This window comes from Typha latifolia, chromosome 3, assembly GCF_019914945.1.
Source record: "Typha latifolia isolate L0001 chromosome 3, TyphaL0001v2, whole genome shotgun sequence".
NCBI classification, from domain to species: domain Eukaryota; kingdom Viridiplantae; phylum Streptophyta; class Magnoliopsida; order Poales; family Typhaceae; genus Typha; species Typha latifolia.
Genome location: NC_133088.1, coordinates 6,985,534 through 6,997,077, shown reverse-complemented (window position 1 = coordinate 6,997,077; position 11,544 = coordinate 6,985,534). Strand labels below are relative to the sequence as shown.

At 36.9% G+C, this 11,544-nt stretch overlaps 1 protein-coding gene across 1 annotated transcript; it reads right to left on the bottom strand.

Annotated features, from left to right (window-relative positions):
• Positions 1-275: 275 nt before the first annotated feature.
• LOC140784901 (uncharacterized) lies at positions 276-10,858 on the bottom strand. Its single transcript, XM_073132507.1, has 6 exons — positions 10,743-10,858; positions 4,234-4,505; positions 3,222-3,873; positions 2,947-3,146; positions 2,625-2,869; positions 276-2,542 (listed from the first exon to the last, which is right to left on the bottom strand). The coding sequence occupies exons 2-6, from the start codon at positions 4,503-4,505 to the stop codon at positions 858-860; spliced, it is 3,054 nt and encodes a 1,017-aa protein (XP_072988608.1). The 5' UTR covers positions 10,743-10,858; the 3' UTR covers positions 276-857.
• Between the last annotated feature and the right edge of the window lie 686 nt (positions 10,859-11,544).

The window sequence follows — 11,544 nt, the reverse complement described above, 5'->3', positions numbered from 1 at the left end:
CAAGTTATAGTCCAAGGCCAAAAAAGTTAATAAGATAGGACTAAATATACTGTTCAAGAACGACCCTGAGAACTAGCAAAGTTTTTTGTTAGTTTGTTTGTTGAGAAATCAGAACTAGCCAAGTTTATATAAGCTACTGTGCTAGCTTGCCAATATTAAACCAACAATTATCTCAAACAACAATGAACATATAACAAGGAGACGAGGAAAATGCAAGCTTATCAGACAAGAAAGCCAAGAAAAAGCAGAAGGTATGTCTACAATATTCACTGATGTTAAAAAGAACATATCTGAAATTTATTTGTGAAATAGTTTGTGTAACATGAGTATGATGCAGAAATGGTGTTGGTATCCCCAGTATCAAACCTCCCTCTAAATCATTATGTATTCTAGCAAAGATGATGCAATTCTAATTGTTAGTATGAGATCTGAGAAACAGCTGATCTAGTTTGATCAAATATATACAGTCCTCAACATCTCCGATATGATCCACAAAGGCGTTACTATATGATTAAGGTCGACACTGTCAAACAAGCGATTCAGTCCCCATGAATTCCATTAACATGTGGTTGCAGGTATAAAGCTTCAGTATTCTCGATACCTCTTGATAAGGAGGTTGTGTCAGTCCTGTTGAACTTCAGTATTCTCGATACTAAGAAGAAAGCAAGGTTGTGCCAGTCCTGTTGAACTATTAAACAAAGGTAACATAAAAAGTTACAGTTGCCCCCATCATCGACCTTCTGGTTAGAGACATAAGCAGTGTTAACCTGATAATTGGACCTTTCTATGCACTGGAAATCTCATTACTACCTAGCAAGCACACTGCCTCAACACCTTTCTCATCAACAGAGGAATCCCTAAACATCTGAATTAGAATCAACTTCCATTACAACACACTGTTGATCTGCAGCTGGCTTAACTGTTATAAGGTCAACAGCCATCCGCACAGGGCAAGTAGTTTCTTCTGGAGCTGTATTACTACCACCATGAAACTCCTTCATAACATGACGAAAAACTTCCTTAGTACCATCATCAAAATCAGCAATACTAGCTTCAGCATCAGCAGAGCAGGGTCCCAGATCCATCTCCAGAACAGTCTTTGCAGTGCCAGCCTCTTTATTAAGAATGGGATCACAGAGCACCCCATTTGAAACAATTGTTCCAACTACTTTATCAATATCACAACCTGCAATATGTTTGATCTCAGTTGTTTCAATTGCCACACCTCTGTCCCCACCATTTTCCACAGTGCCTTGAAGAATGTTGTGGACTTCTAAAGATTTCTTCTCACCGCCATCACAGACAGCAGTGTTGACCTCAATGGTCTCAATGATCATTGGATCATAATGAGTTAGTGCAATCTCACCTACTCTTTTGGCATCTGATGGAACATTAGACACCTGGTGGGTAAGTCTTTCCTTCAAAACACTGTTTGAAGTTCCAGAGTTCAAAGTCAGTGGCGATCCGTGGTGAGACTGTAAATTAATATCAATCATCTCCTCAGCCTGAGAGTTGTTGTGACAACCATTGTCAATTTGTCCAGAAGTTGCTACATCAATAGAAATCTGATTGCTACAGGCATATTCCGAATTATTATTTTGGTCTAGAGAGTTTCCTGATTCATTTTCTAGACAGCCACATCTAACAGAAGCATTATTATCCCATCGTAGCTCAGTTGGCAATGACTCAATTGAAGATTCATGTGACCACAGTGAAGCATTCTTGTCATAATCATTGGTAACTCTCCTTGTAGCCATGTCCTCAGCATCACAACAGCTCTCGTTCCTTAGGGTTTCATTTCCCTTGACAAGAAGTGACTGCAAGTTGTTCATGAGAACGGTTCCACCATATTCTGGCTTCTGGGTGGAAATTGCTCTCAGTTCATTAGCTGTTTGCTGCTTCCCAGGAACTGATGCAGTTGAGGAGCAACTAACACTATTTTGGTCCGGTAGTGCATTTAGCTGCGTCCTAACACAAACAGCCAGACCAACTGCATGATCACGAATTACAGAATCATGGGGTGAACAGTAAAGAGTATTCCTCAAAGTCTGGTTATAATCAAAGAGACTTGTAGAATGTGCAGCCAATCCCCTGTCACGATACACTTTAGTCAATTTAGTTACATGTTTACAAATGTTTCCCATCCTGGACCAACTACAATCGCACATGGCAAACTCAGAACCCGGATTTAGTACAGTGTGCAACTTCTCTTTATTTGTCTGACAAACCACTTTTGCACATTTGCCTTCCAAAGCAACATCAAGATCCGGAATAAGCAATCCTTGGCGCCATGGTGTTAAACCACTTTTCCATTCATCTCTCCAGTAGCGTGAAAAATTGTCCTTCCCAGCATATTCATCTAACCAATAATGAGAATGTACCTTGGTACCTAACTTATCAACCAACCAGTCTGCACGCTGATAGAGACTTGTATCATTCTCATTCAGTAGTCGAAGTTTCAACAGGTGATGATAACTCTCAATGGCTGCAGATACTTCTGCACTAGCAAATGGGAGGGCCTTCAAGGCTGAAATCCACGCTCCTAAAGGAAATAAGATATATTATAATCAGTTTACTGAACATGATTAAAGAATAATTTTTTGACTATATAGACAAGGACCAACCGATTCTTGGAAACCACACAGCCTTAAAGTAGTCAAGGAAATCTGAGCAATCAACAAAATCTTCCAGGAAAGCCTCAAATAATTCCAAATCTCCACTTCCTCTGCAAATATTGGATACTGCTAAGCCAAGTTGTCTTGCCATTGCAACACGAACATCTGTTTCTGAGCACTTCTTCAACAAACTCTTATGCCAAGCATGACGCACGCGCCAAAAGCTAATCAATATTGAGCATTGGAACACCTCCCTGTTTAACATCTTAAGATCAGAGAATATTGACTCACCGGAACAGAGTAGTCTAAATGAGGAAAGCATCAAAATAACCTGATGGTAAGCAAATCTGCTAAAGGGTCATCGACAATGAAGCCACCCAACTGCCATGTTGGATCTTTCATATGAACTCGATCATAAAGAGCTCCCATCCATCTATGTATCTCGCCATTTGCAAAGTTTGGTGTGATGATCCAGGCTATAGGAATCGCATTGTTGTATGAGTCAAAAACAAGGAGGCTATAAATGGGATACTGCAAGATAGTGAACAAAGGATCTGCGTCAGGATTCAACAGATTACAATGGAAAGAAGAAATAACAAAGAAGACCTTTAATTTGTTTGTGCCAAACTTTGAATCTGACGCCAACAGACTGCGGTTGCCAAAATGAATCATTTGCTGAAGCTGCCATTCTGTTTGAATGCCCAATAAAAAAGTGCCTGAGCTGGAGAAGTCCTCGTATAAGAATATGTGATCCCGGTGGTTTTCAACCCATAAATCAATACTAGTGGCATCATCAATGTCCAGCTCATATGTCGAACGCCTGATCTTCCTTTCTATCCTCCGGACATACCTATGGGTGAGAAGATCATCACGATTGCATGGGCCACCCTGCTTCTCAACCATTTCTGAGTGCCTCTGCATTATGGTTTCTACAGGAACCCCAACATAGAGCAAAGACATAATCTGAAGACGAAGTTCATCTGATATGTAAGGTGCAAACATCGCCCGTGTTCCAACAGCCTTTTTATCCATGGGACCATGGCAGGGTAAACCTTTCCTATCTACATGTTTATCTTGATTATATATTATAAGTGCAACAGATGGTTCAGCTATCAAGCGCTTTACAATAAAATGGCAGACACAGCCTCTCTTAGTATTAGGTCGGCCAGCAGGAGTCTTCCGTTTTGCAGCATAGTTCCTACTAGGGCGAATAACACCCCCCTTTCTATGATCATCAGGGCCAAATGAACACCAGTACCTGCATTCAACAGGATGATTGACAAATGTATGCTTCAAGAATAAATGTGACGAGACCAACAGTAATGTTTGGGTATCCATTCGCAACTCCAACCATACATTTATAGTGGCAACACTAACCATTATATCCAAGGATCATAACAATCAAATGAGTGACTGATTAAAGTTTCATATGTAACTATTCAAATGATTGGTTGGCAATACAAGAAAAGAGGAGCTAAAAAGATTCAATTTTTAGCATGAAGAGATAGCCACTGATAGCAAGTGTAGATACTTTTCATTTTGGAACTAAAAAATTAGCTTAACAACCAGGAGTTATTCTTTTTTCCACAGAAAAACATATAGAATGATAGTGACTTACAAGATATATTCAAGTATTCCATCAACTTTTGGTTTGTATGCCATCTCTAAAGGACGCCTTCTCCGTGCTTCAACATGAAATCTGGTTGGACATTCTTTTTTGTTGGATTCACCTCTCACAAAATCATTCACTCTCGAAAAGGGAATGAGTGCAAGCCTATCCATGGATTCTCTCCAGCCTTCCACCCTAGACCATGTGATCTCAGCAGCTGAGAATTCCAATGTTGGTGGATTCTGCACTGGAAGTGTCAAAATCTCATCCCATCTAGCCATCTGCATAAGAGACGTCCTGAATACTACATTAATAATGTTGTTATCTGATTATCAAATACCTAGCCTAGTATGATGAGAATGCTCCAATCATAACAGAAGCCAAAGGGAAATCAGTGGATCTAAGTATCTTCTTCTTCAGAATTTTATGATTGAAGAGCATAGAAATTTAGTGACAACAGAAGACAGTGTGTCCCTGTCCATAATTAAAAAAAAATACAGAGATATCTGTGTTTCAGAAATTGTACTCATGTTAACTGTTTCGCAGAGGGACATGCACCCCCGTAAGCAAAAGATTTCATATGCATCACAAAAAGAATTGCATTACACTTGACATGACACAAAAATCTGGCTGAAATAAATAAAAAAAGACCTAAAGAACACCTTGCCCATAATGGCAAAATCCTTCTAATTATGTCAAAGATGCATATTTTTCTTTCCTTTATTCCTTACTATGATGATTGGTGATCACCACTCAGCTTAGATCTGACCTGTGGATCTTCCTCCTAGTGTCGCCTTGCCGGTGGTACCTTCCACCGGTCAGTTTAATACTGGGTTGAGTCTGGACTATGTGGTTTCTTCCCACGGACTTTCAGAAAGTTTTGACTGCCGACGCTCCTGCCCCTTATATCTTTGCCAGTTGCTTTCCCTTCCATAAGATGGAGCTGTTACCTCCCTTTGTGTTCATTTCACAGTTGGTGTGTTTCGAGTCTTCCCCAGCAGCCAGCCATTGGGGAGGTTGCTGAACACAGACGGCCGCCTTGGCCAATGAATTAAATACCTCAGTGATTCTTTCGTCCACCTCTTTCTTTTGGATGTATCCCATAGCCCCCCTATCGCCATCGGACCCTTTCTACATTGCAGCTATTGTCCTCCCCTTCAAGGAAGAAGACAATGAGCTAGGCTGGGCTAAACCCAACCTACAATCGTGGTCTTTGGATGCGAGCCAACCGCAACCTAGCCAGGGATGTGCCCAAGGGCCCAACCTATTTCTTCCAAATAGGATCAACCTATTTCTTCCAGATTGGCGAGCTGCAACTAGCAACAGCCCAACCCTTTTTTCTTTTGTGGACCACAAGCAGGTGAAAATACCCTTTATTATATTTTACTATGTATTTTCATCAATTTGTTTTATGTTGACCAGATTAGATGGAGACATTAGAAATAAATTATATATATATATGTAAAAATGATATCTCACTTGTTTGATATATTTGTATTAAGTCAACATTAACTATATTAACTATATAACAAAAGTGCTTTCACATTAATTATTTAACTCTTTTTAATGGGTGTTATGAATATCTTTTTCCAATTGGACAATACAATTGAATGTATCTAAACCCATAAAGATAGTTCCACAACATTTTTATTTATTTTAATGCTAGGCCAGGTTTTGTACTCATGATTCAATAATAGTCTCCTTATAATAGATCCCCTTTCATACAAAGAGCATCTTGAGATACTGGAGAAACTAGATAACTAAAAAGCAATTGCAACAGTCAGATACATTCCAAACAAGTGACGCCCCTATAATCTGAGAATAGTGTAGATATATTGTGATGATGCTACATTTTGACATTGTAAGAATATTATGACATTTATATTCATCCTTTTATTCTTAGCATTTATGTGTTATCAATTCATGATAATTGAATACATGATTTATACATTATATGCATTTTAAGTATGCTAATCAAGCCATATATATTAAACATTGCATCATGTACACATATCATCGAGTGGCAAATAGTTAGATCCCGCTTTGACAATACCCTTTATTCCATGACGCAAAATTATGGCATCTTTCTGAGTTGGGGTTTGTGATTTCTATACTAGTTGAGGTGAGGAGTATGAGGATGGGTTTATGGCCGGAGTCATTAATTTGATGGTCATACATAACCATTCATATACAGCATCGCCAAGCATGTTCGTCAGATATTACCACTTGATATCTATCCTTTATTGTTTGATGCTCTGAGAGGACTTGTGATGTTATTTATTATTATATGAAGGCTCTAGGAGAGCGTATACGATGCAACTGCATTGAGGCTCTAGGATAGCATATTAATGTATGATCTTATTTTCTTTATTAAATGATAAACTATCGGTATTGAATTTATGAGTTTATTATATCATCATTTATGCATGATTTGTATTGTTGCATAATATATTATACTATTTTTAGATTGTCGAAATGTATACTTGCTAAACTTTATGGTTGCTACCTTTAGTGAAATATGTTTTCATATCAATAGATGATTTCAAGATCGTAGAAGAAGCATGCGACGTTTAGTTAAATTATATTTTTTTATAACTTATGACTAGATTATTTATGTTCTGTCTACATGGATATTTATTTGCTTTTGGTTATTTTATGGATATATTTTGGAGGCTTGTTACGGCATGTGGTATTGGATATTCTTTGTTTAAATTATTTTTGATAAATTTTGGCTTATTACCTTGGATACTATGTAGAAATATTGACCAGTGAGTCACGTGGGAATTATATGGGTTGCATCCACGTGTAAAACATGCCTATTTGGTGGTGAGTATTTCAATAAAACTCTTTGATGCAAACATCACTAATAGGACTCGATGGCATGTGTACCAACACAGGAGACGCAGACAGTTGATGATTCCCCTTATAGGAATTTGGTTATGATTTTTATTTATTTGAATGCCTTTATTTATTTTCTATATAGGGTGTCTTTTGTTTAATTCCATTGTAGGTCTATATATAGACCTGTTGTATTTTCTTTTAGGCTAATAAAAAATTATTTGATTTTGCTCTTTTGAGAATCTTGGTGTGAAACTATTTTTAGAGTAGAGATGTGAAACCCCATTCCTTTCTTCCTTAGTTTCTTCCCCATCTCTCTCTCCACCACGTTTTGCATCATTTTGGTATCAGAGCAAACAATCGCTCCACGAACACCTAAACGTCAAAAAATCCGATGCACGACGAGCGAGAAAATTATCGTCGACGAGAAACAAAAAGAATCCATTGTCATAGCAGAATTACTACGTAAGATTCCAAAATCTTCAAATATCATTTGTTGATGCATTATTCAGTGATCTATTACCTAGATCCATCTTTATTTTCATCGATTTTTCTGGCCAAGCCTTAAGAGAGATGTTATGAGACTTGTTGGTCGATGTCACGCATGTCAACTCGCTAAGCAGCGAAAATAAAATAGGGGATTGTACACACCTTTACTTGTTCCTAACTGTCCTTGGCAAGATGTTAGTATGGACTTCATACTTGGACTTCCAAAAACTACTCGAAAGCATGCTTGTGGTGGTGGATCGATTTTCAAAACTGGCCCACTTTATACCTTGTTTCTCAAACTTTTAACGCCTTTTGAGTTGCGAAACTCTATTTTGATGAAATTATTAGGCTACATAGGCTACCAAAAACTATTATATCAAATAGGGATGTGAAATTTACTAGCTATTTTTGAAAAATCTCATAGAGTAAGATGGGAACCAATCTTCAATATTCAACCGTTTTCCACCCACAAACTGATGGGCAGACTAAGATAGTCAATAGGAGTTTAGATCATGGATGGCTGTGTCGGCAGCGTACCGACACATGGCACGAGCCTAATAGTTCTACCGCTCGCCGTCGAGCTACCCATTGCCGATCACCGTCGCCGTCATTAGTTTAGATAACCTACTAAGGACTCTTGTCGGCGAAAATCTAAGAGATTGGGATCAAAAACTACCAACTACTGAATTTGCATATAACAATCTTGTTAATAGGTCAATAGGTTTAAGTCCAACTAAGATAGATCTCATTCCTATGACCCTTTATCATAGGTTGTCTGAGTCTACATCTGCATTTGCATCACATATTCATAACTTGCATAAAGAAATCAGTAACAAAATTGCTCAAAATAATACCAATTATAAAATTCGAGCTAATCTAAGGAGATTCAAAGAATTTAATGTTGGAGACTATGTGATGGTCCAGATACATCCGGAACGGTTTCCACCTAAAACCATCAAAAATTGCATGCAAAAAGTGCTGGACCTTTTAAAATTCTCAAAAAAATAATGATAATGCTTATGTTCTAGATTTCCCTAATGATTTCGGCATCAATTCTACCTTTAATATTGAGGATCTAGTAAGCTTATAAAGGTCCAGATTTTACCCCAGATAACCCACTAGCTACGGAGCCTACCAATGAGCCTATTTATCAGAGACCCTCTTTACCTCCACTTTCCAATATTTTACCTAACACAAAAGACGAAATTGATAAAATTTTAGATTATAAGATTATTTCAACTAAAGAATATGGAACCCAACGGTATCCAATACGTTGAAAAGGACCTACATCTGATGACACATGGCTCTAGAGATGCATCACCCTAATATTTTAGAGCAGTATGAGAGCAATAGAGCTGCACACTTCATAAGGTCGTCTCTCCTATCGGGAAGAATGTTGCAGACATCACCGATAGGACTCGATGGCATATGTACCAGCGCAGGAGATGCCGAAAGTTGATGATTCCTCCTAATAGGGATTTGGTTATGATTTTTATTTATTTGGGAGTGTCTTTTGTTTATTTTCTATATAGGGTGTCTTTTGCTTAATTCCATTGTAGGTCGGTATATAGACCTATTGTATTTTCTTTTGAGGCTAATGAAAGATTATTTGATTTTGCTCTTTTGAGAATCTTGGTGTGAAATCATTTTTAAGGTGGAGATATGAAACCCCATTCCTTTCTTCCTTAGTTTTCTCCCTCATCTCTCTCTCCACCACGTTTTGCATCACTCTTGTGTCAAATTTCCAACACAAACTCACCAGTCCAGATCAAATATAGAATTAGCACAACTAGGGAGAGAGAGAAACAAAAGGAGAGAAATGTCAAAATGTTATTCAAAGCCAACATGATAATAGATGTGCCATCCAGATCTAATCATACTTAAGAACAGCATGACTCCATGTCAAATCAACATTGAAAAAAAGATTAAAAAAACCATAAGATACAAATGCACTCGTATTTGCTTAATAAGTTGCAATGACTAGCATGATGACCAAATAATAGGAAATCAACATCCTGTAAATTTAGTTTGCCTAAACCCACTACAAAACCCTCTCTAACATGTATGTTACAATCTAGTGTCTATAGTGGTGTAATATATACATATCTATGTTTTGTTAAGGCATCACATATATTGTTTGGTATGTTAATTAATATCTTACAATTTAGGATTAACTAAATATTTAGCATAGCCATTTCTCTAAAGGTTATGGGTTCAAACATTGTCGAGCCCCAATTGATCCTTCTTTTATATTATCTATTCAGTGTCGAGGGGTGGCACTTCTTCTTAGGTCTTATATACCATTTGTCCACCTGCAATGTATCAAGAGTATGTTGATGTCCTGAAGACATTATTGGTGCATTATCTAACAACATAAGTGTTTGGGGTTAAATTTTTAGATAAGAGCCAAGAATCTGGTATTCTACATGCATGTGTCCATGGAATTGTCTTATCTAAATTTGGAAATTCTAGGTGTGTCTATGGAATCATTCTCTATGAAGCTAAAATGGAAAATTTTCCAATCTCAACAATTCAACCTCTCGAACAAGTTGATAGCAGAAAGACCTAAAGCGCTTGACAGAAAGCATAAAATAAACACATTGATGTTTCTTATTTCTAGTTTGAGTTAAGATGTAAGAGACTATAATGTTGTGAAAGGCGGCTGCGGGTGGCGAGCGGCCACCATATAGCACTTACGCAGAAGGCCGGCGACAAGGCTGGGGACAAAGTGATCTAGTATTTTTTATATATAAAAAATAAAAAATATATGATATATGATATATTTTTAACTCACATTTTAAAAACTAGTACTGTACAGAATCGGTAAGACAGTAACTAATTACTGATTTAAATAGTAAAAACAGTAATTGCTAAGTAATACTTTTCAGACTTTTCAGTAATTGCCAATTTACAAACTAAGCAGTAAGCAAGTAATTACAAACTACATTTCAGTAATTGCCCTTTCACAATCTAATATTCTAATTACCTAATTAGAATTTAGCAATTAATTAAGAATTTAAGATAGAGCAGAGAAGCTATTCTACATTCTTGCCGGCGCCGAAAGTGAAAGGGAAGAAGAAAAGAAAGAAGAAAGGAAGAAAGAGCTGCCGCTTGCCGTCGCTTGCCAGCCGAGAACGCAAGGGAAGAAGTAAGAAGAAAGAGAAGAGGAGAAGAGGAAAAAGAGATGTTACCTGCCGCCGCCGCTTGCCGTCACCGCTTGCTGCTGCCGCTGCCGCTACCAATACCACTCGCTGCCGTCGCCCAAGAGAGGAGGGAGAGAGCTCGATTGGGTTAGGGCAGTGTGTGTTTTTTGTTTTTTTAAGGGAAATTGACCGAAAACACCGAGCATTTTCCTTATATTATAGTTTACACGCTACCTTAGTGATATTTATCAATATACCCCTTCATTATACATTTAGTGCTTTGCCAAAGTGTTATCATCTTCCCTCGAAATGTAGCTAGTTAAATAAATATAATTAACTATAATTAGTTAAATAAATGTAATTATTAGCTAAATATAATTAGTACGATTAGTAATTAACTATAATCATAGGCATTTACATGTATATAAATATATATATATATAGCTTATATATTATTATTAGATTAATACTTATAGTTTTATTAATTTAAATTCATGTATATTTCTATTCGTGGTCATATTTATGTAATTTTAATGTCTAACATATATTATTATGTATAAAAATGAAATAGTAAGATTGCCTATTAACTATACAAGATTGAATATCTAATCACTATTTTACATATAATTAATAATTAATCAAGTAAGAGTAAGAATCACAAATTAATTATAATTACAGTTTGCCTATACATATATTTTTATTTATAATATATATATATATATAGCCTTTCATCTTTTATATAAAAAGAGAATAACCATTTCTCTTATTTCTAAAACGAGTAAGTGGATTGGATTCATTCTTGCACATCAGGCTCATATGGTGATAAGAACGAAATGTCCTCTTCAATATC

Coding starts and splice junctions, on each gene's coding strand:
- LOC140784901 (XM_073132507.1), bottom strand. CDS start 4,505: ATGGCTAGATGGGATGAGATTTTGACACTTCCAGTGCAGAATCCACCA. Junction 3,874..4,233: donor GGAATACTTGAATATATCTT/GTAAGTCACTAT, acceptor TGTTGAATGCAG/GTACTGGTGTTCATTTGGCC. Junction 2,543..2,624: donor TGTGTGGTTTCCAAGAATCG/GTTGGTCCTTGT, acceptor TATTTCCTTTAG/GAGCGTGGATTTCAGCCTTG.